The sequence below is a fragment of the Bufo gargarizans genome, chromosome 8, assembly GCF_014858855.1.
Source record: "Bufo gargarizans isolate SCDJY-AF-19 chromosome 8, ASM1485885v1, whole genome shotgun sequence".
Lineage (NCBI taxonomy): Eukaryota > Metazoa > Chordata > Amphibia > Anura > Bufonidae > Bufo > Bufo gargarizans.
The window spans coordinates 77,352,997-77,380,607 of NC_058087.1; the positions used below are offsets into that span (position 1 = coordinate 77,352,997).

Sequence of the window (27,611 nt, forward strand, 5' to 3'; positions counted from 1 at the left end):
CTTTGTCGTCTCTGAAGATTGAACTTTTTTCCTTCATCGTTATCAGGTCGGCCGGCACCCCTTCCAATCAGTTGTTTGAAGAGAAGGCCGCCTTCTCTTCATTGTTTACCTGCTTGCCGTCCCAACCACAACGGTGAGCAGGTGTAATTACTCCCAAGCCGTCCCATTCACTTCCCAGCTCCTTTCTATTCAAGTGAGTTCTACAGAGGCGTCCCATTGAAGTGAATAGGACTGCTTAGCTGTAATTAAAAAACTGCTGCAGTTGCGATGGCGGTAAACAATAGAGAGAAGGCAGCGCTTGTAGCAATGCAGCCTTCTCTTCAAAATTCTGATCGGTGATCATGGGGGTGTCGGGAGTTCCTGCCCTCTTCCAATCTGATATTTATGACCTATCCTATATTAAATCTTCCTCTCTATGCAGTATGGGGATCAATCTGGGTATGGGTCTGGTTTCTAAGATGTGGATCGCGCCCCGGCCGGCGTGATACATTGGTGGACCACTTATCATTTCCGTGGAGTGCTTCCCTTTAGCAGGGGTGAATCCTGCGGTTCTGGGTTTTTGGTTTGGCCATTATTTCCTTGCTGTGTCAGGTTCGGTGCTGTGTATCCTTTTCCAGACTCCTCTGACTCACCCGGGGCCCATAATACCTTCAGGGAATGGCATATACGAGTCCTCCATACCATCCTCCTTTTCCGCCTGTGTATCCTTTTCCAGACTCCTCTGACTCACCCGGGGCCCATAATACCTTCAGGGAATGGCATATACGGGTCCTCCATACCGTCCTCCTTTTTCGCCTTCGGATCTGACATTAGTCGGATCGCTCTCATCTCTCCGGAATTCTTCCCTTGAACCTTGCGGGAGATGTCACTTTGACCCCTGTCCTGGAAGGTGGTCTTTTTCTTGTGGTTATCACATCCATCAGATGGGTGTCCGGGTTGGGGCGCTCTCTTGCAGAGAACATTCTGGTTCTGACAGGCATAAGCGGTTCCCCAGCCCGTTCATTCCTTTCTCCCGACGGTGGTCTCTGGTTTCCATTTCAATGAAGAATCTGTCTTTCCATCACTGTGTCCCTCCCCTTCACACCCTAGGGAAAGGGAGTTAGGTAATTCGGACGTTGTCAGGGCTCTGGCGATCTATTTACCTCCAGTTCCTTCCGGCGTACGGACTATCCTTTTTTGTCATCCCGGAGGGTCCTCGCTAGGCATTGGTGGCCTCCAGGGTGGCAATTGCACGTCTGCATTTGCTTAAGCATACTGCACCCGGGGCAGGGTTTTGCCCTTTGGTGTCACGGCTCACTCAACCAGAGCGGTGGGCACTCTTGGGCTCGGAGGATTCAAGGTTTGGCCGCACAGTTGTGCAGGGCGGCTACTTCTTATGCATCGGCGGGTGCCGTCTTGGAACGCATGGTTTTGCAGACAGCAGTTCTTAGTTGTCTGCAGGGGCGCTTGCTCCATGGGTCTGTGGTTTTCCCTCCCTGTGGACTGCTCTAGGATGTCCCACGGTCTCTGTGTCCCCCAATTAATATGGGCGAGAAAACAAGATTTTTGTAAAACTTACCAGTAAAATCTCTCTGGGCTTTGTAGACTGTTAACCTTCATTTTTCCCAGTTTAATTGCTAACTGTAATTACATAAATGTATAATGATGCATACACTCTATATAAATTACCCATATAAGGGAAATAAGGTAATGGAGATCATCTGATTAGGTATATTTTCTTTATATTACTTTTAGTTTGAGTCTCAGTGTTTCACCTTTGAGTATGCGGGTTCCAATTCATTGTGTCTCTGTGACCAAGGAGAACAGTCACATTCTGGTGGGTCTAGAAGACGGCAAACTCATCATTGTTGGTGTTGGCAAGCCAGCAGAGGTAAGGTCCATTGGAATCATAATGTTACAGTATGTTAATGATCAAGCCATTGAGGTGAAAATCAGTCATCATTCAGCTAATGAAGTAATGGCTAAATCAAACATTTCACACACAGAGGTATTCCCCAGTAAAGTAAGTGATGGGCCATCACTTACTGATCACTGGGGATCTGACTGCCAGGATAATTAAAATGAGCAGATAGTGTGCATAATATTTTTTACAACATATAAAAAAAAACAGCAGTGGACACTTATTTAATTCAGAAGAACCTTAGTCATAGTATGCACCTGAGCAAGAATGACTTCCTTTTACCTGGATAATCAGGTCACATAGTTAGGTACAACCAATGTAAAGCGAAAATTGAACACTATACAGCGGTTCCTGTTTAATAAAACAATCATTATTGGTAAATCACATCCTGTTTAGTATTGCGTTCCCAAGGTATTTCTAGGGTAACTATCCACAGTATAGTGTATGGTGATTTTGAAGTCAGAGCACCTAATAGGGTTCTTTGGTTAAAGTGGCTCTGTCACCTGGATCAACCCTATTAAGCCACACATACTGCCTTAGTCGGGCTCATGCTGATTAAAACGATACCCTTCTTTTGTCTGCATGTTTAATAGCTACGGAGATGTCAATGTTATTATTCAAATGCAAATGAGCAATTGGAGCACCAGGAGGTGGGGCTGAATTGTTGGAGCACTGCTTTGTAACCCCTCCTGTGCTCTGTACACTCCCCCGCTCCTTGATTTGAGAGGGCTAGATAGCAGGCTGAGGCAGAGCTGTGCGTTAGTAATTAGTGATGAGTGAACTTCATGTTTTATGGCAATTCCGTTACCACAGGCCATCATCGAATTCTATGACAGAATGCATAACAGAATGCCTTTAAGAGATATTTTATTTTACATTCTGTCATAATAGAAGTCTATGGGCTACATAACGGATGAACGTCACCACAGATTTATTATAGAAACATTAAAATAATAAAACTATTATTTTGTTGCACCTGGCAATTACTTTATTTCTAGATCATAAGAATGTGCTGTTTCTTTCTATAAGGTGGAGACATGTTTTTGTCCTCTTTCCTCCTTTGCTTTTCCATTCCTTGGCTAGGTAATGCACAACGATAATCTCATTGTCCATTGTGCTCCATACTAGGAGAATTGGGATATACGAAGCACTGATCTCTTGAATAATTTTAAAACATTATTTAAAAACACAAAGCTAAAACACGACCCATTTCGACAGAAGCTCCACTGTCTTCATCTGGTTAAGACGGCCGACCTGCCATCTAAATGCGTTGTGTTTTAACTTCATGTTTTTAACCCCATCTCACACCATGCCATACGTTTATGTCATGAAGAATGCAGTGGCTAAGGGTGTCTACGGTAACATATAGTTGAAACCCATCCAGGCCATTTAACCCTTTAGGATGGTGTAGTGAGTAGTGACTGCAGCATCTAAGGAGTTTACAGAGGGTGAAGTGTTCCCCTCTCCCCCATTGGGCCCCCGCAATATGATCACAAGGTCTCAATAGATGCTATCAGCTTGCCATGTAGGGAAGCAAGTGTAAAAAACTGACAGGTACAAAACTTCGGCAATAGATGACTACTGCTGTGTTTTGTACCAGCCCAAGTGGGACTTAATTTTTTATTTTTAAGTAAAAAATATCACATTTTTCCATTTCCATATATTTGTGATTGGTTAAAAAACTACACATAATTGGTATTGTCGCTTCCGTAAAAAAACTAATCTATAAAGGATCATGTAACTTATGCCATGCGGTGAAGAGCATAAAAAGAAAACTTAAAAAAACTATGATGGAATATCTGTTTTTGTCACCTCATCTCCCCAAAAATGGTATAAAAAGTGATAGTCATATTTACCCCAAAATGGTACCAATAAAAAGTATGGACTGTCCCACAAAAAACAAGCCCTTGCACAGCTACATTGATACCACTGCTCTGGTGTTGTACATTTCTCATTTCATCATTTTTTTTATTTTTTTTTAGATCACACAAGTCTTTTAATAATTAATATTTTTTATAAGTTTCTAATTTACCAAATGTGATCTATCATTCCATAGTATGGTGATTTTATATTTTTTGTTGTTAATGGCAGATTTTCTTTTACTAGGCCAAATCAGGTCAAATTTCCAGGAAGCTTTTTGGATCAAGCAGGAGACTCAGCCAGATCTCATCTGGAGAGACTGAATATAACACACAAGATTCCTAATGTGAGAATACAGTTATGTGAGGAGCTCATAATCTGAAGCCTTGTCAGAGTGTTACGAGGAGAACTGTCAATGAAGGCTACACACTACAGTTGTGGTGGATCTGAGAGGATATACACACAAGTGCATTTTTCTTTGCCTCATATTGCTGCTTAACTGTTCAGCCGCCAGGTGTCGGCTCCTGCCTTCAGGCCAAAAGGTTATTTATGTATGAACTCCAGACATAGACCTCTCTAAGGCCATCTCCTCCCTTGATTGCACTACTTTTTGTCTTTTTATGTTGTTCAAAATGTTATCGTATTTGGGCTACCTAGCACTACTGGGAGTATCACGACATTCCTCCTTTAGGTAAGAAAAGTACTCTACTTTAGTCTTTTATGACTTGTTCACGGTATGGTTGATCCATGGAGGGATGTTTCCAAGCAAAGTTTTAGTCTAAAGTAACTGGACAGTAAAGTAACAGATGAAGCCTTTTTATATCAAATGTTTGTGTTTCCATTGAATGTTTTTTTTTTTTTTTTTACGTGAAATATCATGCATTTCTTATGAGGTTCTCCCTTCTGGAGTAATGACCCAGTTTAGCTGTGGTTTCAATCCAGTGTTGTAGTAATCATTAACATTTGTGCCTACTGAGCAATCACATTTTTCTGTCTAGCAGAAACCATTTCTTATAGAAAGCACATGAGGTTAGTTCCCCTCAAGGATGCATGACTAGTAACCGTATTTAATGTTACATTGCACGGCACATAAGGGCTCTAATACTCCCTTTTTGTTTTATGTGTTCTCCTAAATGAGATGGTCACAGGGTGTCTTGCCGTAGGGACACCCAGCAGTCATCTGGAGTGGGGGAACCCAACAGCAAGTGTTCAGTTCCCCTGCAGCACCACCATAGGAAATGAAGTATCGCTAGTTCTCATTGAAATGAGTTGGCTTTCTGGGTATTGCATGGACATGCCAGATTCACCAGAGCAAGAAATACTTTTTATGTATAGCCTTTCCACAAGAAAACTTGTGTGGTGTGAAGTTAGGCTTAGTCCACATATGTGATGTGCACCCCGACAGCCTGATCTAGCGAAGGAACACACCACCGGAGTTCACCGTATCCAGCATAGCCAGATAGGGCAGTGCACCACTGGATCCCCATGGATTACAACGGGTTCCAACTGGGATCCGGGCACTCTCTGCCATAAGACTTATTTTTTATTTTATTTTTCGGCCAGACAAAAAGTCCTGCATGCACAACTTTTTATCCAGCCAAGAACCAGCATTTATGCCAGAAAGCGGACAGCTCCTCATCACATCCCATTGTACTCAAAGTGGATCCGGCTATGCCAGATACGGTAAACTGTGCCAGTCTGTTCCTCTGGCGGATCAGGCTGCTGGGGTTCACATTGTATATTTGAAAACCTCAGACCACACAAGTTTTCTCAGGTTTTGGCAACCTCAAAGTAAAGAGTTCAATAGATTTATCTCATAAGTTTTTATGATATGGGCTATCTTGTTCTGGCAGTCAAATAGACAATGCAAACACCATAACGAAATAGTTTATGCACAGAATAGGAGTAATGCTGTTTAAGGTGCAGCACTGAACAAATCCCATAGATTAAAACCCTGTATAAACCGTTATATGTCACTACTTGAAATGGTAAAATCAGCATTGTGTAAATTGAAAGACATTCCTCAATTAAGCTCTATTAATACAAGAAATGGTGTGCAATCATATCTAATGCTCTGATTATTATGTATGTGGTGTTTGTATTTATTATCTGCTCATTATACTATACGTTGCATTAGTCTTTAATATTCTAACAATCATAAATTACCTTTTATGTTGCTTTCTTTCCAGTCTACTCAGGCTCTGTTCATACCATAATTTGTACTTAATGACCAAAAAAGAAAGCAAAATTATTTATATTTATTACTGTTGTAGACCGATTTGGTCACTGGATCAGTTAGTACAATTTTTTGTGCATCCAAAAACAGCATGAACAGTGATGTGTGCCAAGTGGACTCTGTACAGCTCCCCACAGGAAGGGCAGTCCTAAGACAGGTGCAGCACGTTCTTACCATTGCTAATATTCTCGGTAAACAATCACATTTTGTTAAATCTTTTTATTTTTTTTATATATAAATTAAAAATTTTGCCAGAGAATATTGTTAATCCAAAGGTGAATATAGTGTCAGTGGTTGCAGCAAATCTGCGTTTCTCGAACATAATGCATCTGATAAGGAATAGGACGGTGAATTGTGAGTTTGTCACGTGTAGATTTGTAACCATTCATTGTTTATATGACTTTTGTGGAGACACTTACTCCTCATAGTTTCTCAATTAACTTATTGGCATGACATTTTATATAGACCATAACACAGCACATGAAGTGTAAATAATGAGTTTGCATAGGTAATATACACACACGGCAGATTTGTCACAGAAATTCCTGTGACAGAAATGGTAGCATTTATCGCAAGCACATAGATGAATGAGACCGTTGCAGACATTTCTGAAACTAGGGATGAGCGAACTGGTGTCTGTCCGTGGTAGCAGAATCCATAACGGAAGTTTGCTCAACACTATCTGCAACAAATTTGCCACGTGTGAATAATCTAAGGTTTTATACAATGTATTGATTAATTTGCTGCTGTATCGATGACACTATTCTAAAAGTTTTATTTAATGAGAATTTATTTAGAATTTTTTTAACATTAAAAAGGTCTCTAAAAACACTAAACACTTCAATCGCAAACTGTATAATGACCTTGTCAACCAAATACTAAGCTCAGTGTGCGGTTCCTATTTTATGCTTGAGATTAGTCTACTGATTTTTATGCATTATGTATATACTACATTCTTAACTTTGTAAATATGAATATACAATTTTTTGTTTTACATACAATCAAATGCAGTCCTACATTTGACAAGTAGGTGATTTATTTCTTATGTGCATTTTCATGTAAAGGTTATATAGCATTACTATTCATATACCTAAAACTGATCATTCATGTCTTCCAGGGACTACTGTGTTCCATGTGTTTAAAGGATTGGCTCACTTTATTTTATTAACACCAAGCTTGACACTTTGTGCTAAGCACATTTGTTATGTCTTGAAATTCAGCAACAGCGGTAGCAAAGCTGAGTCTGTTGTTTGGAAATCATGATGTGAAACTCATGAGTAAATGAACAGCAATATTAAAATACAATATTTTATTGCACCACTGTCTCATGCTTAATTGGTGCTTGTCAATATTACAACTCACAATGTGGAGCCAGATCATAGGCCTTACTTTTTTAGTAAGTGATTTCAAACTCTATGGGGGAGATTCATCATAGACTAGCATTTTGCGCCGATCTACAATAACCCCTGCACTGCCAGAGGATGCACCTAATTTATGACTCGCAGCTCATCGTAAATTAGGAGCATCCTCTGGCACCCCATGCACCTAAACAGAAATCTGTGGCAGCTCAGAGCTGCCGTATATTTCTGTCTTCATCTATGCCTGAAAACGTACTCCATTTATTGGAGGGTGGTGTAGAAACCGCACTTGCATCAAAATTTTGTGTAAGTTAAGTTTGAAAAGTTGCAAACTGGGTTAGCAAATTTTTTCACTCAAGAAAAGTGGGGTGCAGGGAAAGATAAATTCCTCCCTATGTGATTCCACCTTAGAAAACAAGTAAAAACTAATATTTGTGACCAGAGTAAAGGAAACCTGAACATTTTAATAGTGATCTCATTTTATTTTAAGGAACATTAAATAAACTTTAATATTACAGCTTTTCTTTACTCTACATAAGTATTTCTCAGGATTGTGTGCTTTGTCTTTGCTGTGTTACATATCTGCCTTTTGGAATAATAAAATTTTTCTGGCTTGTGCTGAATTTTGTGTGCAATATTTTTTGTTATATACAGTAATTGTCTTCTACAAATTGAGTTCTTTGCGACCTGAAATTTTAATAATATACTCCTCTCGGTGACTGTAGGATACTGATGTGCAAATCAATGAACTGCATATGTTAATGGCGCTGAAAGGACAGTGTGTGTATATCTGCTCTATTTTATGTACAGGGTGTTTGTGGATGTTTTCAAAATAATTTGCACTTTTCTAGAGATTTCAAATTTGTAAACTGTAACTGTTTAATATTTTGTACAGAATAATTTGAATTGACTATTGTAAATACGATGGACAAAATAAAACTTTGAATAACACTTCTGCTGCAGTATGTGATTTGATTTTTTTTCTTAGAATTTTTGTATTGCCATAATTAATGTGATGAATTGTATAATTTGAAGGGGTAGTCCGGGTTCAGTCTGGGATTAGCCTGCAATAAAGAACTGGTAAGTTATTACATGACAGATCCTTTGCAGTTGTTCCAGTCCTCCAGCCTGAGCTCCATTTACCTGGCTGTGAAGGTGATATCACATCAACAACGGGACTATTTAACCAGTACAGTAATACGGCGCTGGCTACTGTGTTTAAAATACCAGCGCCGTAGTACTAAGGTTCACTGATCAGCTGCAGGGGTCTGGCAGTGACTGATAGCCGAACCCATGCTGTATGCGCCAGCAGCGGTGAAAACACCAATTCTGGCACATTAACCCTAGATGTGCCGTGGTCAGCGATGTCCGTGCAGGGAGGGAGCTGCCATCGGGTCCCTGCGCTGCTGTGTAGGGACCTGATGGCCGGGAAGGCAGCCCGATGCCTTCTTTAGGCATCATGGTTGCCTTCCTGTAAGCCTATGAGATCCAGCCCCCTATGGTGCTCCTTTCCTTCTGACCACTGCCACGTGCCTATAGAGCAGTTTACCACCACACACGGGGTATTTCTGTAAACTGCAGAATCAGAGCAATGTATATTGAGGTTTATTTTGCTGTTAACCCTTGCTGTGTTGCAAAAAAATTAAGAAAAAAAAACATTTAATTCTTGTGAAACACCTCAAGGATTAACAAGGTTTGTAACATCAGTTTTGAATAATTTAAGGGGTGTAGTTTCTAAAATGGTGTCATTTATAGGTAGTTTCCATTATGAAAGCCCCTCAAAATCACTTTATAACTGAATTGGCGCTTAAAAAAAAAAAATATGTAAAAAATGTGAAAAATTGCTTCTAAAATTCTTAGGCCAAAATAAAGCAGACGTGGGGAATGTTCACTGAACTATTTTATAAGCCATTACTATCTGTCTTAAAAGTAGAGAAATTCATATTTAGAAAATTGTGAATTGTCTGCATTTTTGGTAAATTTTGGATTCTTTTATAAATAAAGGTGAAATATATCGACTCAAATTTACCACTGTCATGAAGTACAATGTGTCACGTGAAAACAATCTCAGAATGGCTTTGATAAGTAAAAGTGTTTCAAAGTTGTTAGCACATAAAGCGACGCATGTCAGATTTGCACAAATCGGCCTGGGATTTAAGGTGAAAAGTGGCTCGGTAGTGACAGGGTAAACAGGCAACTGCTGGCCACAGGTGCCTGAGCTTGGTTTTCTAGCCTCTCTAGCTACCAATATGTTTGCTACTCTGGATCACTGACCTTTTCCTACTGACTTTGCTTCCGATTACTGATATTGCCTCTGACATGACCTCCAGGTACGTGAGTTTAGTAGTCTTTGACGTCACCTTTGCCAGCTGACTTTTGTCACTTTATGTATGTGTATCTGATTTTGGGTCCTGATCTGGTCCTGGTTTTCCCCTCTGTTTCACTGCTCTTTTCCCATTTGGTTTAGGGCCCTGCACCTAGCTAAGGGACTGCTGTCCAGTTGTGGGCCATCACTTAGAGCAGATCATGCAATCAGGCAGGGACAGTGGTGTGGGTATAGTACAGGGCTGCAATGTTCCCTACCCTTTCATGACACAAGTCTGAAGCTGGATAAATAGAGCCCACCCTGGAGAATAGTAATGCTAGTACAGGATCTGCCATTTAACTACTTACTTACCAGTTCTTTATTGCAGGTTGATCCCTAGGATTGTCTGGTTTGCTCCTGAAACCAGACAAACCCTGTAATAGGTTTGGCTTCCCAGACAACTTATCATACTTAGAAACTTTAACATTGCTGTTAAAGAGGTTGTCCAGTTTCAGTAAGAAAATAAAGAATAGAGCAGTACTTACCTAGCAGATACATCGTCAACACTCCTGTTTACCATTCTAGGCTTCGTTTACCCAGCTGCAGCAATGAAATCCCTTCAACAGTTGACTGTTTGGTGTACTACCAAGGCCAATGATTGGCAGCAGCAATCACATGTAGCTTACATGATGTTATCGCTGCGTCTGGATAAGCAGAGCCTGGCCAGGAGAACTGGGGTGACAGCACTGGATGTGCTAGGTAAGTGCTGCTCAATTCTTTATTGCAGGCTATTCCCCAGTGTTGAATGGTTTCTTACTAAAACTGGACAACCCCTTTACTATTAATGGTTTATTCACCTGATCGGCAGCGGTCCATCAGCTCCTGACTAAACAGATCTGTTCCGTGGACTGAGCCTGTAACAACACTGCTGCTCCCATTCACATTGTACATTATAAACACATATAAACAAAACTAAAGTCAGCATGCCTGTTACGCCATTTCCCTATTATTTTCAGTGGGAAGAGAGGAAAAGCCACTGCTATACCACCTCTGCCAGGAGAACTAGAAGATCGGGTGTTGAAATCCAAAGTGCCCTATCCTTCTCTCCCCTGACATTATCAGAGAGAGTCAGAAGATCTCCATACACATCAACTGCAGACTTGGCCGACAATGTGTATGGGGACCATAATACAGTTGTGTTCAAAATAATAGCAGTGTGTTTAAAAAAGTGAATAAAGCTCAAAATCCTTCTAATAGCTTTTATTTCCATACACACAAATGCTTTGGGAACACTACACATTCTATTCCAAATCAAAACATGAAGAATAATATATCAAATTTGTATTGTTCCTCTAAAAAAAAACTGAAGAAAAGTGATTAGACTGTTCAAAAAAATAGCAGTTTGTATTCTTCTTTACAAACTCAAACATTCACTATATAAACTGGAAAATGTTCGAAGATTTTGCTTTCCTTGAAATCACTTAACGAATATTTAGTTGTATAACCACTGTTTCTGACAACTGCTGTACATCTGTGTTGCATGGAGTCAACCAACTTCTGGCAAGGATGATTGGACTACATTCCACAGGTCTTCTCTATTTCTTGGTTTTGCCTCTAACTGCATTTTTTATGTCACCCCACAAGTAAGATCCGGGGATTGGGCTGGCCACTCCATATCGTCAATCTTGTTGGTCTAGAACCAAGATGTTGCACTTTTACTGGTGTGTTTGGGGTCGTTGTCTTGTTTAGAACACCCATTTCAAGGGCATTTTCTCTTCAGCACAAGGCAGCATGACCTCTGAATACATCAGAATACTTGAACTGATCCATGATCCCTGGTATGCGATAAATAGGCCCAACATCTTAGTATGAGAAACATCCTCATATCAGGATGTCTTCACAGTGTACTGTGGCTTGAATTCAGTGTTTGGGGGTTGTCTGGCAAACTGTCTCCGGCCACTAGACCCAAAAAGAACAATCTTACTTTAATCAGTCCACAAAATGTTGCGCCATTTCTCTTTAGGCCAGTCACTGTGCTCTTTGGCAAATTGTAACCTCTTCAGCACATGTCTTTTTTTCAACAGTGGGACTTTGCGGGGGCTTCTTGCAGATAGAAGAGGCCTATGTGAAGCCAGGCTAATTGTAACATTGTACTCACAGGTAACTTTTTAGACCTTCTTTGATCTTCTTGGAGCTGATTGTTGGCTGAGTCCTTGCCATTTTGGCTATTCTTCTATCCATTCGAATGGTAGTTTTTCGCTTTCTTCCACGTCTTTCAGGTTTTGGTTGCCATTTTAAAGCATTTGCAATAATTTTAGCTGAGCAGTCTATCATTTTCTGCACGACCCATTTTCCTCAGACTTCCTCAGAGAAATTCACTGTAACCAGCATGTACAATATTTGCTGCCTTCCTTCCTTAAATAAGGGCAATAATTGCCACCTGTTTTTCAAAGAATGAATGACCTCACTAATTGAACTCCACGCTGCTATTATTTTGAACATGCCCCTTTTAATTAGTGATTCAATTACACAGAAACAGCAGCATGCATGTCATGACTGTTGGATTTCTATTACTCTACTACACCTGCTAGTAAATTATTTGCCATGTAGAAATATCATTTCTACCAAAAACAGTGATTGATCAGGTGAGTGATGTCTGACTGCTATTATTTTGAACACAACTGTACATGCTCTTAGTGTTTTCCAAAGTCCATTCTACGAATGCACCAAAACCTGCATTGTCTGTGTCTTATGTTTGGCGCATTTTAAAACCCATAATCAAATGCTTGTGTGAACTAGTCTTCACTGAGATTCAAGTTGATGATATGATTGACAAGGGATTCTGTTTAGACTAAATGATCCAAAATAATATCACAAAGTAGAAGGAATTAATTTATTCTCATTAATTTGCTGAAAACTATTGATTCAGGAGGAAACTGAAGTCTTGACCTGGCTCGTGTTCTGTTGGGGATTTACCTCTGTAATACAAGAAAAATGGCTTAGATCTTTAGGGTGATTTCACACTATAATTCCAATAGACTTCTTTATTAAAAAAATAAAAATAACATTTTGGTGACAAAGTAGTACATTTTTTAGACATTTATAGCATATCCACAGGATATACTGTACATGTTTGAAGCGATTGCAGAAGTGGTTGCACGTAGATGGCTCTCTTCATCCATTTCTATGGGAGTCTCAAAAACAGCTTTTAGTCTTGTTTGGTTGTTTCTGAAAATCCCATAGACCTGAATAGAGCAAGCTGTATAGGTGCGGCAACCTGTCCATTCAGTATTTCCAGCGTGCAATATACTGTATATACTGGCGTATAAGACTACTTTTGAGCCCTAGAAAATATTTTGTAGAGTGGAGGGGGGGGGGTCGTCTTATACGCCAGGTATGGCGGGTGCTGCAGTGCCGGGACGCCTGAATTATCAACAGAGAGAGCCCGGGCTATTGCCTTGTATCCCCAGCAGCTGAGAGCTGCGATGTAACCCACGGCATATGCCCCCCCCCCCCCCCCCCGCTGTACCTTGTATGCCTCCCCCCTGCTCTGTACCTTGTATGCTCCTTGTACCGCCATCCTCCCGGCCGCTCACATCTCGCTCCTACGCATGTGCGAGATTTCATGCGGCAAGCATGGATACACGGGATCCTCACAGCCGCTCGCAACTCGCTCCTGCGCGGCGTATCTAAGTGCGGCGCAGATGTGCATATGAAGAATAACATAACAAAAACATGTTCCGTGTATAGGTGGCACATGTTTAGGGTCTGGGAGGCAGGACAAGGAAGGTGGTGGGATGCAGGGATGGTGGTGATACCATGGGATGGCGGTGGGATGCAGGGATGGCAGTGGTACCCAGGGATGGTGGTGGGATGCAGTAATGTACTGCTGTGTGTTGAAAAAGGGGTAGTCTTATACGGCGAGTATATCCCAAACTATATTTTCAGTGTAAAAGTTGGGGGTCGTCTTATACGCCGGCATATACGGTATTATTTTTTATTTAATAGTCTACCTAGATGAAAGTATATGTCTAAATATTACCTTAAAAAGAGCCGGGCTTTGGTTATTCCAAGAAGTGTTGCCTTACTCCCTTCCACTAACAGCATGCAACCCTCCCGAAGAGCCTGCAAATATACAACATGAGCATTTAGACAAAACCACATTTTAGTTTAATTCTACACCCAATGACATTCCCTTACATTTTAATGCACCATTGTTTATTTGTTGAATTTACCAGTAATGAAAAAAGTTTAAACGTTGGGGCACATGCCCAATCGATTAAATAGTGAGGGGTTTTTTTCCTGTTTAAACCAAATTTAGGACTCCTGAATACTTACAATTATATCTTTGGTTTTGTGACCACTGTTTCTGTGAGATTCAAAATTTTGTTATACATCACATCGTATTGCTTATAGAAGAAAATGTGGTGCTTAAATGGGGAGCAAGGAGTGTACTACAGTTTCATGTTACAGGCTACGTATCACATGCCCCCATGCACAGAATCATAACTGCAGTTCTGTTAAATAGGGTTCTGGATGATGCAGAGGTCAAACGGGTGCTGATACACTCACATGGGTTCTCTTCCTGTATCGGTCTACAGGGGAACCATTTCAAATTACTTTCAAGGTGGTACAGAACCCCTGACTTTCTCTTCAAGAGAGGTCTAGCTGCTACAGGAGAGTGTTGGAGATGTGGGGACGGAGTAGGTTCTCTGTCGCATATTTGGTGGAATTGCCCTCGGATTAAGTCCTACTGCAGAGAAGTGAACGCCTTGATCCAGAAACTCACAACTTCAGACTTAGGCCGAATGCACACGGCCGTGAGCGGTCCGTGGAACCGCGGCCTGGATTCCTGCTGAGAGCAGGAGCGCACGGCGTCATTGGTTGCTATGACGCCGTGCGCCGCCACAGTACAGTAATACACTAGTATGATCTATACCAGTGTATTACTGTACTGTGGCGGCAGCAGGGAGCGCACGGCGTCATAGCAACCAATGACGCCGTGCGCTCCTGCTCTCAGCAGGAATCCAGGCCGCGGTTCCACGGACCGCTCACGGCCGTGTGCATTCGGCCTTACACTAGAGATGGTGGCTCTAGCTCTCCCCGCCCCACAATATTCCCCATCCAAACGGAATCTAATATCACACCTTATAGCTGCCACCAAAATAGTAATTCCCCTGCACTGGCTAGATACAAACCCCCCCTTCCATACAAGAATAGAAGGCTAAAGTCGCTCAAATCTGCCGGTTTGAAGAGATGACTGGGTGGATTAACAGGACTCATGAAAAATTCTTGAAGTTGTGGAGTCCTTGGAGAACCCTGGCGGAGGTGACCCCTGACTAAACTGATACACCAGCATACAGATAGGAGGCATCATTTATTTGTGCCCCCCCCCCCCCCCATCCCTGCTTTCTCTCAGCTTTCTCTTTCCTCTCTACCTCTCTACCCTTTCTTCTCATCTTCTCCTTCTTCTACAGTTTTTTTTTACCTCCCCTAAATAACACAAACCTGTCAGAATGTATGTTTTTTTTTTCTTCTCTCATAAGTACCTTCCATTTAAGGGGGACTTGAACAATAATGACAATAATAATAATCAATGTATATTTACGGATAGATTAATATGCTTGCCATTGTGAGACATTGGATACAAATACTACATAGCTTTACCTGTATCTGTCATGTTTATCTGATTCTGTTATTTAAAAATTGAAAAAATGAAAAATAAAGAATTTATAAATAAATAAATGCAGTTCTGCACTAGAATTATTTTCCATAGATTCTGTAACATACTATGAAACTGTGGACAGACAGTATGCTTGATAATTACATTCAGCTCTTTTGAAAATGGTCATCATTACATACAAGCACAGGAGGAGTATCTGGTTCTTCATGAAACTGCATGATGCGCTGTTCTCGTGTCTCCTAGATATAATCAGAAATATTCTCTGTTAATAAATATTATATAAGCAAACAGATCTGGGCAGTACATTATATGCAGAAATATTTGAACCTTAGGCTACTTTCACACTCGCGTTTTGGGCGGATCCGTTACAATACAACCGCATGCATCCGCCATGAATTGATCCGTTTGTATTATCTTTAACATAGCCAAGACGGATCCGTCATGAACTCCATTGAAAGTCAATAGGAGACGGATCCGTTTTCTATTGTGTCAGAGAAAACTGATCCGTCCGTCATTGACTAACATTGTGTGCCAGGACAGATCCGTTTGGCTCAGTTTCGTCAGACTGCAGGCAGCGTTTTGGTGTCCGCCTCTAGAGTGGAATGGAGATTGATTGGAGCCAAACTAATGCATTCTGAGCGGATCCTTATCCATTCAGAATGCATTAGGGCAAAACGAATCCGTTTTGGACCGCTTGTGAGAGCCCTGAACGGATCTCACAAACGGAAAGCCAAAACGCCAGTGTGAAAGTAGCCTTAACTCATATGGAATTATTGCCAAAGCATAACACAGGTGATTAAACATACCCCCATATGTTTGCTGTTAACATCTGGATCCAGGAAATGTGGGTTTATATTGAATGTTACCAGCCCAAGAGCCTGTAAAGAAGGTGGGTACACAATTGGCATGTCGTTGGTGGTGTTGATGCTGATTGTTGCCACATTGGTACCGGCACTGGAACCTATATACGGGATCCCATCCTGGAAACATAGCAATTATGTTACTGAAAAAAATACATGGAAAGTAAAACGAAAACCAAAAAAAAGCTACACACAAGTTTACAAAAATGATTGAAAATGTAGCTATAAATTACAATACATTGTGTTTATTGTACTACCCTGCCACATACACTCAAACCTCAGTAACAGGATTTCTCTATCGGTGTCAGAAGGGCTGGTAACGTACACTTCTAGGATAGCACAGACTGCGTCCATGCAGAAGACAAATCCTTAAAGGGGTTGTCTCAATGCAGCAAATGACATTCATCATGTAGAGAAAGGCTGCACAAGTTTAAACCGCGCACACATGGGCACCTTTATTTGCACAAAATAGATTTCTAACAAAACAGTGCCTTTGCCTTTTTGAAATTCTCTCTATAATTAGCAATACTTTGTGCCTCACATCAGTAACCCACCTAACTGAATTTCACTTTAGTAACTGAATGTGTCCAGCGTAATCCCAATTCACCTCTCATTAACCACATTAGGCATCATAATGTAATGCACATTGGGTTATTATTTTAGGGTGCCTTCACAAGTGGCAGAAAATTCAGTGACTGAAACCAGTTCCCAATTGGGTACACAATTGGCATGTCGTTGGTGGTGTTGATACCGATTGTTGCCACATTAGTACCGGCACTGGAACCTATATAAGGGATCCCATCCTGAATTTTTGGCCACAAAATCTGCCGTGTGTTCAGTTTTAATTCTTTATTCAGGCTAATCTTCAGTGTTGTCCGGATACTTTCTGATACCGGACAACTTTATTTATTTTTTTTGGGGGGGGGGGGGGGGGTTTTATTGGAGATGTTTAAAATGCAGTATGCTCTGCGTCATATTTTTTTACATAGCTGTTGCAATAGAAATGTAAGAACATATAAAAGACGACCAAAGAAATTTGTAAAAAACACATTAAATCCACAAACCTAAATTTAAAAACCACTATAAACAAGTGTGTATGAAGGAGACCTTAGTATACTATTAGCTCATTCTGCTGCAATATTTAAAGATCATCAAAATGTTATTTTTAGGTCATATCATCCAGCCCTAAACTTTCTTTCTTTCAAATTTCTTTTTATTGAAAGTAAAATGTACATAGTGTCGCATCAAGGTATAGGTTCCATTTGTATGAACAATACTGAATGACCACCGGCATAGGTAGTGTACATACATAAGATATACATAACAGTTCACACGCGCCTTGAAACATCCAATAACAGTACAGTACACATCAATTAAGGCACATACATCATCTTAGATATGGAAGCCGTGCAAAAACACGTGCCTCAGAGACAAATGTACGCCCCGGGGGGGGGGGGGGGGGAACCACAGGGGAAAGAGGGGGGAGGGGAGAGTAGGGAAGGAGGGTAGATGCTGATGTTAAAAGGACCAAGGTTGTGACCATTTACATCACTAAAGCTCGTCAGGCGTATGTGGTATAACTGCAGACTCTAGAGTACATGAATACATTGCACTAACCCACCAGAGAGAATTGGGTCTTATACTGTTTCCAAGGAGCCCAGAACTTCAGAAATCCCTGGTGTTTCCGCAGTTCCCAACTCACTAGTTCATCTAATCTGTAGATTTGGTCTACTTTGTCAATCCACATGTCTAACGTCGGGGGATTAGTGTCTAACCATTTAAGAGGAATAAGTAGTCTAGCTGCTTGAATTAGCTGCGTCGCAAGATCCCTCTTGCCCGGGCACCAGGATTCATTAGGGAGCCAGAGCAAGATGGATTCAGGAGACAACAGCAATCGTTTGCCCATGATCTTCTCAATTTCCACAGCCACTTTATGCCAAAACTCAGTAATTCTAGGGCAGAACCAGAAGATGTGGGTCAACGTGCCTGAGTCTTCCCCACATCGCCAGCAGTTCCCGGTCGGGGCAAGACCTATTGAATATAAATATGGCGGGGTTCTGTACCAGCGTGTTAGAACCTTATAAGAATGCTCCTGGACTCTGACACAACGCGAGAACCCATGTGAACATGAATGCATCCGTATTATATCTCTTTCTGCAAATGATCTACCTAACTCCTTTGACCATTGGGCTATATATGCAGGCGTACCTTTACTTTGCCCTGTTAAGAAAGAATTGTAAAGGAATGAGACTAGCTTCTTGGGTAAATCAGGTTTGGCCAAGATTTTCTCGAACCAAGTTAAATCTCCAGCCCTCACATTCTTGGAATGCAGGATCTTACAAGCTGATAGCAGTTCCGCCCTATCTAAAAAATTTGACGAGAGCCTATCCACATCTGGCGGCTGAGGAACCCCATCCCTATGAACCAAGTCCGCATAAAAACTAGCCCAAATCTGGCCACTGAACTTACTCCAGATCTGAGGCGCAGTTAGGGATAGTGGTCTTAACAGGAACGGGATCAGTGAGGCTGGCATTAAAGGAGAGGGGGAACCTAAGACATCCCTATCCTTAGCCACTGATCTTACCATAGCTATTATTCCCTGCAGTATCAGGTTAGTGAAGGGAGGTATAGTCATCTTCAGACCCCAGAGACCTGCTAATTGAGGAGGGGTAACAGATGAGATCCATGTCCACTCCGTAAATGTGCTGATTTTTGGAGTTGAGTTGGAGCCACCTTCTCATAATTATTGCCTTGTAATACACATATGGGTCTGGAAGCCCGAATCCGCCATGCTCCCTCCTCATAGACAATCTAGCATAGGGTAATCTTGCTCTTTTCTTATTCCATAGGAACTTCGAAAAGGAGGACTTAATTTGCTGAAAGAAACTCTTGGGAATAAAGATAGGGAGCATCTGTAAGACGTATAATAGTTGGGGCATGATAAAGGTCTTAAGAAGATTATTATGACCCATCCAAGAGATATATGGGACCGCTCCTGGCCTCCTTAAGCAAAGCCACAGTGTCCAGATAATTTAACAAACCGCACACAATGTCCCTGGGGGATTCGTTCGGTTTAGGCACCGGTCTCAGGGCCCTGTGGGCTCTTTCGACTACTATCGTAGCCGCTCTGTCCTCCCCCAGGAGATCCGAAAAAATGGAGGAGACCGCGACCAGTATCTGATCAGGTAGGACAGCTTCAGCGACTCCTCGGATCCTAACATTCCTCCTTCGGCTGCGATTCTCTTGGTCTTCCAAGAGGGTGAAGGCCGTGTTAATAGATTCAGCCTGTAAGGCAATTCGTTTCTCCAGGTGAGAGCTGAAGGCCACCATGTCGGCTTGATTATGTTCTAAGGCCTCGACCCTGTGCCCAATCTGTTTCAGGTCGCCTTTTATATCTGTCAGTTCTTTCATCACCGGGGTTATAGCGTGGGATAGCGCTTGCTTGAGAAACCGCTTTGTGATACGGTCTTGCGCCCCATTACCGCTAGCCACCGTGGAGTCAGAGACGCTGCCTGCATCCGATTCAAGTGATTGGTCTCTCCGGCGCTCAGGCGCCATCTTGCGCGCGCAGTCTCCCGCCGAGGCGGCCGTTTTACTGAGAAACTTCTCCATGTTGGCACTCTTCAACTCTGGTTTCGCGGGTTCTCTCGGGTCTTTGGCTTTATCCTTGCCGGATTTGACCATTCTGGTAGCTGTTACAGCCAAGGTATGAGCTATGCACGGGCCTAGTGTGGTGGAGCGAGCTAACACACGTCCACCATGCTCTCAGTCCAGGCTCCGCCATCCAGCCCTAAACTTATGAGGGAAAAAATACAGACTAAGGGTCCATTCACATGTCCGCAACTTGGGTCTGGATCCGTTCCGCAGGTGTGTACCTATTCATTTTCAATGGGGCTGGAACAGATGCAGACAGCACACTATGTGCTGTCCGGATCCGCAATTCCGTTCCCCCAAAAAATAGAACATGTGCTATTATTGTCCGCAAGCATTTTCTATTTATAGTGCCAGCAATGTGCGGTCCACGAAATGCGAACGCACATTGCCGATGTCCGTGTTTTGCGGACCACAAAACGCCTACAGACGTCGGAATGGACCCAGCTATACATCACTGCCCTAGGCAAGACAGATACCTCATTAGTCCACCGTTCTACACGCAATATAATAAGCCATGGTTAGCACATTAAAAAAAAGAAAAGCAAAGTAGAATCGAGATTTCAAAGATAAATGGACTGAGAAATATTGTTTCATTCTTATGAATGTTGCCAACCCAAAGCCAGTGTTTATTATGCAACGAAACAGTGGCCCTTATAAAAAGTAGTAATGTAAAACGACATTATGAAACAAAACACAAAAGTTTTGAACAGAATTATTCACAAAATTTTGAGATACGAGCAAAAAAAAATTGCTCCGTTAACTGCATCATATCAAGCTTCTTCTAAGACTCTTGTTAGTTCAATGTCCGAGCAGGAAAAATCAACTGAATCATCACTGAGGGTTGCTTGGATTTTTTTAGATCCAGAGATTGTTAAAGTATGTATGGTTGAAGTTGTAGACGCCATGTTTGAAGGTAAACAGAAAGAAGAATTTCAAGGGAAAAATCTAACAAATTCCCTTGTCCGATTCCACGGCAGCACGCCGCACTGAAATCATTTCAGAAGATCTGCTCTCCTAGCTTAAAGGGAACCTGTCATGTGGATATTTGATTATAATATAACTAATTATATACAATCATTAACTACTAAAAAGTGCCTTAGATGTATTCACTTACTGGTGTGACAGATGGTTACCTCATAATAAACACACAAAGATGCCACATGCTAATGAGCTGATTCGAGTCCGGCGTGATGTCATTGAGTCCAGCGTATATTTAATTCAGAGCTATAGCCACTCCCCTGCCCACCTGCTGCTGATTCCTATGGAAACAAACTGTCATTCAGCAGCAGGTGGGCGGGGAGAGTCAGGAGCTCATGAATATTCAGGACTTATCATTATCAGCTGGAGCTTTTCAATACAAGATGTTGGCAGATTGACTGGGTCAATTAAAGAAAGTGACCTAGCATTTTGCTAAGAGAATCAGTCACTTATTTATGTTGCCCTTAGTTAGGACACCATAAAACTGGTGACAGGTTCCCTTTAAGGTGAGAATGAAAAAGGCAGATTGCATTTCATTAGCTATGGATGAATCGTGATGCAACTGATAATGCCCAGCTCATGGTATTTGTTAGATTTTATGACGACACTAAAAAATTTTTTGGTGAAGATCTACTTGGCATGACTGCCCTCCATGCTCATACAAGAGGTGAAGATGTTTATGGAGCAATAACAGAAATGCTGAAGAAAAAGGGGCATTAACTTGAATTCAGTTAAGTTGTAACTGATGGGGCTCCTGCTATGGTAGGAAAAGAGAAAGGGTTGGTGCCACGCCTGAAAGTGCTCAATCCTAGTTTGATTTCTTACCATTGTAGAATACACCAGTCCGTCTTGTGTGCTAACCTTGGAGAAAAATATGCAAATGCCATGGAAAATGTTATGAAGCTGATTAATTTTCTCCGGGCCTCTTCAGCACTTCAACATCGTCTTCTGAAAGACTTTCTAACTGATGTTAATGCTGCCTTCGGTGATCTACTTGTCCACAACAATGTACTGTAAGATGGCTTAGTTAGGGCAGAATTTTAGAACGCTTTTAGAGTATTTGGAAAGAGCTGGAAAAGTTTTTAGCTGAACAGAAGACAGAAAAAGCAAAAGCCGCCTTTTTGACATTTATGCGTAACAAAGACAAAATGGAAATGATTGCTTTCCTGGCAGATATTACAAGTCATTCAAAGGCTACTTTCACACTAGTGTTTTTGCTGGATCCGGCAGGTTCAGCAAAAACGCTTCCGCTGATGATAATACAACCATCTGCATCAGTTATGAACGGATCCGGTTGTATTATCTTTAACACAGCCAAGACGGATCCGTCATGAACTATATTGAAAGTCAATGAGGGACGGATACGTTTTCTATTGCATCAGAGAAAACGGATCCGTCCCTTTTGACTTGCATTGTGGGTCATGACGGATCCGTTTTTGCTCCGCATCCCAGGACGGAAAGCAAACCGCAGCATGTTGCGTTTTGCTCTCTGGTATGAGAACAGAACAGAATGCATTTTGGAGCACTCCGTTCTGTTCAGTTACGTTTTGTCCTCATTGACAATGAATGGGGGGAAATATTAACCATAGTATGAAAGTAGCCTCAAATATAAAACTAAAATGCAACAATCTAAATATTTTTGACCTTGTGGAAGCAGTGATCTAAAAGAGAAATTGCTTCATTTTCCAAAGCTTGATGGATATATCCAAGAAGAAAAGACCCAAGAAAGTGTGTTCTCCAACCATAGGGACTTCATGCAAGATCTAGTTGACAATTTTGAAAGACGCTTCCAAGACTTCACAGTTGGCCAAGAAGTTTTGCTATGTATTAAAAAAAAATCTAGTAAAATCCAGTAAAAAAAAAAAAAATATTATTACACTTAACGGTAATTGGATTTTCCTGACCCCACGACATCACCTTAGAGAGATGGCTCCGCCCCAGGACAGGAAACCTGCAGCATAAAAAGGTGGAGCCGCTCTCCCACCTCAGCGAGTTTCCAGAGCATGAGAGGGACTCCCCTTACGTTAGTTTAGTTCTTTAGTTTTAGTTTTTTTTGCAACACCCGTGAACACACAGCCCTACACCAACAGGGAGGGAATAAAGAGGTGCTGTCGTGGGGTCAGGAAAATCCGATTACCGGTAAGTGTAATCATTTTTCCCCTCCCCCACGACAGCACCTTAGAGAGAGATTTCAGAGATCATCCTCAGGGTGGGTGACAGTACTCAAGACCTTTGTGCCAAAGAGAAGGTCAGAAATAGAGTCATGCTGAAGCCTATAGTGCTTATAGAAAGTGGACGGAGAAGACCAGGTGGCAGCCCGACAGATCTGTTCAATAGATACGCTGGCCCTCTCTGCCCAAGAAGTGGACACCGCCCTCGTGGAGTGAGCCCTCAAGGAAACAGGGGGAGACGCACCGGAGACTGAATACGCCAAGGATATAGCTTCTCTGATCCAGCGGGCAATAGATGCCTTAGAGGCAGTATTACCTTTTCTAGCCCCACCGAACAGAACAAATAAGGCGGAAGATTTTCTCCAGTCTTTAGTCATATCCAGGTACTGCAAAATACACCTCCTGACATCAAGGGAAGGCAGCTCCTTCTCTCTGTCATCTTTTGGTTCTGAAAAGAAAGCTGGAAGAACTACCTCCTGAGCCCTATTTGTCCTAGAAGGAACCTTCTGCATAAAACCAGGATCTGGTCTGAGAACTACCCTGTCTTCTCTGATGGACATAAAAGGGGGGTTAATGGAGAGGGCCTGAATCTCCTCAACCCTCCTGGCTGACGTTAAGGCTACCAGCAAAACTAGCTTAAGGGAAAGCACTTTAACTTGAGCAAGAGACTAGAGGTTCAAAGGGATGTCTGGTAAGGGCATTTAACACTAAGTTAAGGTCCCAGGGAGGAAATCTAGGGCCTGTTACTGGAGTAATCCTATCTACTGCTTTAAAAAAACCTAACGACCCAAGGGTCCATGGCTAAACTCCTTCTCCCTAAGACCGACAAAGCTGACACCTGCACCTTTAGTGTACTTTTTGCCAACCTGAGGGACAATCCCTTCTGTAAAAAATCCAACACCTGAACCACTGAAAATTCTAACGGCCAGGTAACCCTTTCTGCGCCTATAAAGGACAGGAACTTTCTCCAGACCCGCGCATAGATAATATTCGTCACCTCCTTCCTACTTTTCATTAGAGTGGAAATGACCTCCTTAGAGAATCCCTGACTAGCTAAAAATGACCTCTCAAATTCCACACTGAAAGATGTAAAGACTCTACTTCCGGGTGGAACACTGGACCCTGTGACAATAGGTCCGGAATTCCTGGCAGGATCCAGGGATCCGAAACAGACATGGCTCTCAACAGGGAAAACCACTCCCTCTTCGGCCAGAAGGGAGTTATCAGAATTACTCTTGCCCCTTCGTATCTGATCTTCCTTATCACTAGAGGAATCAACTGTAGCGGGGGAAAGGCATAACCTAGAGGAAAGTCCCATCTCTGGAAGAAGGCGTCCACCCCAGATGGGCACTCCTCTGGACTGAGGGAGAATCATTTTTGTACCTTTCTGTTCTCCCTTGTGGCGAACATGTCTACTGAAGGCAGACCCCATAAATCTACTATCTGGGAGAAAATCCCTGGATTCAGTGACCACTCCCCCTGACGTAACTTGTGGCGACTCAGGAAGTCCGCTCGAGAATTCTCGACCCCTCTGATATGAATGGCCGAGAGATGAAGCACTCTCCCCTGTATCTCCTCGAAGATCCATTTTGTCTCTTTTTGTAAGGAATCTGACCTGGTTCCTCCCTGATGATTGAGATATGAGACCACCGTCTGATTGTCGGACATCACTCTCACATGTCTGTTCTGGATCATAGGAAGAACTGCTCTCAAGGCCAGCAAAACAGCTCTCAGCTCCTTTCGATTTGACGAGAACAGTCTCTGACCCTGGTACCACTCTCCCTGAAAAATCTGATCCTCCACGTGAGCACCCCATCCCAGGGGCTAGCGTCTGTAGTCACAACTACTGGTTCCGGAAAGGACCAGGGAAGTCCCCGAGTCAGATTCTCTACTTTCTTCCACCAATTTAGGGATGAAAGAGTTATGTCTGATAATTTTATAACTGACTCCAGGGACGTCCCTGCCCGTCTCGTGGCAGCCAAGATCTCTCACTGTAACTGTCGAGAGTGTCGCTGCGCCCACTGGACCGCTGGCATGCAGGATGTCAAAACTCCTAACAGGGACATAGCTTTCCTTATGGATAAGGCTTCTCCTGACTGAACCCTCTGAACTACTCCCTGAACCCCAGCTACCTTCTCCTCTGTGAGGAAAGTCTTTTCCAGCCTGGAATTTAAAACCAGACCTAAGAAAACCTGGCTTGTTGACGGCTGCATCCTGGACTTCTGGACATTTAACAGCCACCCCAGGGACTGAAGTACCTCCATCACCCGATTCAGAGCCCTGACATGGCTTCCTTCTGATGAAGGAAGCCATCTCCGCCACTACCTTGGTAAAGATCTGAGGCGCCATGGAAAGGCCAAAGGGAAGTGCCTGGAACTGATAGTGAAGAAGACCCGACTTGGTTCTTACAGCCACCCGGAGGAATCTCTGGTGATCTGAATGAATCGGAATATGATGGTAAGCATCTTTTAAATCCAGAACCGCCATATGACAGCCTGGAGATAAAAGATATATCGCTGACCTGATAGTTTCCATTTTGAATTTTCTGGCTTTCAGGAACTTGTTCAGGTATCTGAGATTTATTATTGTCCGGTATGACCCATCTGGTTTCTTCACTAGAAACAGGGTGGAATAGAAACCTTTCCCTAGCTCTGACTCCGGGACAGGAATTAACAACTTTTTGCTTGTCAATTTTTTTATTACTTGTAGCATTAGAATTAATCCAGCTTCTGGTGTGCTACTCCAAGCACCTTCTCTTTTTCCTTCACTGCGGCAGCGGTTGGCGCGTCGTAGGTTTCAACACTCCCCGGCTCCCTGGAGGAAAAAGAGAAGGTGCTTGGAGTAGCACACCAGAAGCTTGATTAATTCTAGCCTACCAAATAAAAAAAAGGGGGAGGGAGAGATGAAGTGTGCCCCTGACGAAGCTCAAGGAGCGAAACCTTGGTCAGGCAAAGAATAAGACGCTGGGATTTTAATGCGACTTTTAAAGAGCATATTTGTGAGTATGTACTAATAAACTTTTTAAAAACAGTTATTGGAGCTTCACTATGGTAGGAGCTACTTGTATCCACAGAGACTTTTAGGAAAAGAAAGTGGGAATAGCAGTAGATTCATCTGGTGTATACTTGAACCAAGTCCGCGGTTAAACCCTGTCTGTTTGTATGTGAACGTGGATCTCCGCCAGGAATAACCTAATCAGCTGTGGAGGATATTGCATACACGCCTTGGTTGGTGTAGTGCTGTGTAAGTACAATCTATGCACGGCAGGGTAACACAACCGTACGGATTTACACTATTATAACTTTTATCAGTTGCAGGATATCCACAAATAGGACATTTGCAGCCCTCGGTGCTTTTTCTAAAAGGAGAAGGATAAAAGAAAAAAACTGTATACCGTCTGTTTTGACACACGCGGTCCGAACCCTTTATATATATACTTCGTGAAAGTGTGATTGACCCCACAACACTCCTCGGACCTGCAGCGCAGCATTTTTGCGGACTGGTGATTAGATATTATTCTTAGGCACCGTCTAAGAAAAAGGAACATACCCAAATCTAAGGAAACAGCCTAAACCCTTTAAGGACCAAGATTAGGACTCTCAATATCTGCACTTTCAGACCTCCTCTCTTCATCCATAATAGAAGGTAAACCTGCACTGATGAAACATTGTCAAAGTTACCCTCTGCCACCAAGTACTCCTCTCACCTGAGAGATACACAGCTTCCTGCAGACCCACCACGCCACAGATACCACTGGAACAGAACCTGGTCCACGTTCTGGCACTTTGAATTCAGACACCGGTGATCCAAATAACCCAAGAGCACTCAAACCTGAATAGGGCTTTTTAAAACTGCCGGGATGCCAAACTTCCGGTTACCTGACCGGAAGCGCACGGCCGTGGAACGCATGAAACGCACTTCCTGCCTGGACGCCATTAACCAGCGTCTACATCCGGTGGCGTCCTGGCTGATCTGCAGCATCTTGGGGCCTTCTGGCCACACTAAATCCGTTGGTGCGGTCCTGCTCGCCTGAGGGTGAGGAATGACCAGGCAGGTACAACACGCCGCCGCTGACCCTCCGGCATCTACCGGGACTTCCAGGTCAGGACGACCAACTGCAGGCTCCCGTACCAGGACAGGAAACCTCACTGAGGTGGGAGAGCGGCTCCACCTTTTTATGCTGCAGGTTTTCTGTCCTGGGGCAGAGCCATCTCTCTGGTGCTGTCGTGGGGGAGGGGAAAAAACAATGGTCATTTTGCTACTAAGGCCCATCATGCTTTTACCTGGGCAAATTCTGCTACTCTACAGATGGAGCTAATTGATCTGTAAGAAGATGCTGATTTAAAAGCTCAGTTGATTGATTGTGACCCTGTTACCTTCAGGACAAAACTGGTTATTCCAGCTAAATATCCACTTAGAGAAAAAATTGCAATTCATGTCTTACTATGTTTGGTTCTACATACGCTTGTGAATCTGCATTCTCCACTATGTATCTGGTGAAGAACAGATGCCGCACTCAGATCACAGATGAGCATTTGCACCAGTGCGTTCGGCAGTCACCCCCTTTGTACTGAATTTCAAAGGGCTGGTGAGAAATCACAGTTTT

General features: G+C 42.6%; 2 protein-coding genes across 10 annotated transcripts in view; one reads left to right on the plus strand and one right to left on the minus strand.

The window, feature by feature from the left end:
• NBEAL1 (neurobeachin like 1) overlaps positions 1-8,305 on the plus strand; it is a 200,935-nt gene extending 192,630 nt beyond the window's left edge. For all 5 annotated transcript variants that reach the window (XM_044305049.1, XM_044305051.1, XM_044305048.1 and 2 more), the window contains 2 exons: positions 1,735-1,870; positions 4,007-8,305. In XM_044305049.1, the coding sequence (XP_044160984.1) occupies positions 1,735-1,870; positions 4,007-4,105 (235 nt within the window). In that variant the 3' untranslated portion in view covers positions 4,106-8,305. The remainder of the gene's footprint in view (positions 1-1,734; positions 1,871-4,006) is intronic.
• Positions 8,306-12,538: 4,233 nt separating this feature from the next.
• The window catches only part of LOC122945876 (alpha-aspartyl dipeptidase-like), a 74,166-nt gene continuing 59,093 nt past the window's right edge, over positions 12,539-27,611 (minus strand). For 4 of the 5 annotated variants that reach the window (XM_044305149.1, XM_044305150.1, XM_044305148.1 and 1 more), the window contains 4 exons: positions 16,149-16,322; positions 15,522-15,581; positions 13,702-13,784; positions 12,539-12,637 (listed from right to left, as the gene is read on the minus strand). In XM_044305149.1, coding sequence (XP_044161084.1) covers positions 12,577-12,637; positions 13,702-13,784; positions 15,522-15,581; positions 16,149-16,322 — 378 coding nt within the window. In that variant the 3' untranslated portion in view covers positions 12,539-12,576. Of the gene's footprint in view, positions 12,638-13,701; positions 13,785-15,486; positions 15,582-16,148; positions 16,323-27,611 lie in introns of all 5 variants that reach the window. The other variant, XR_006391161.1, reaches the window with a different exon arrangement.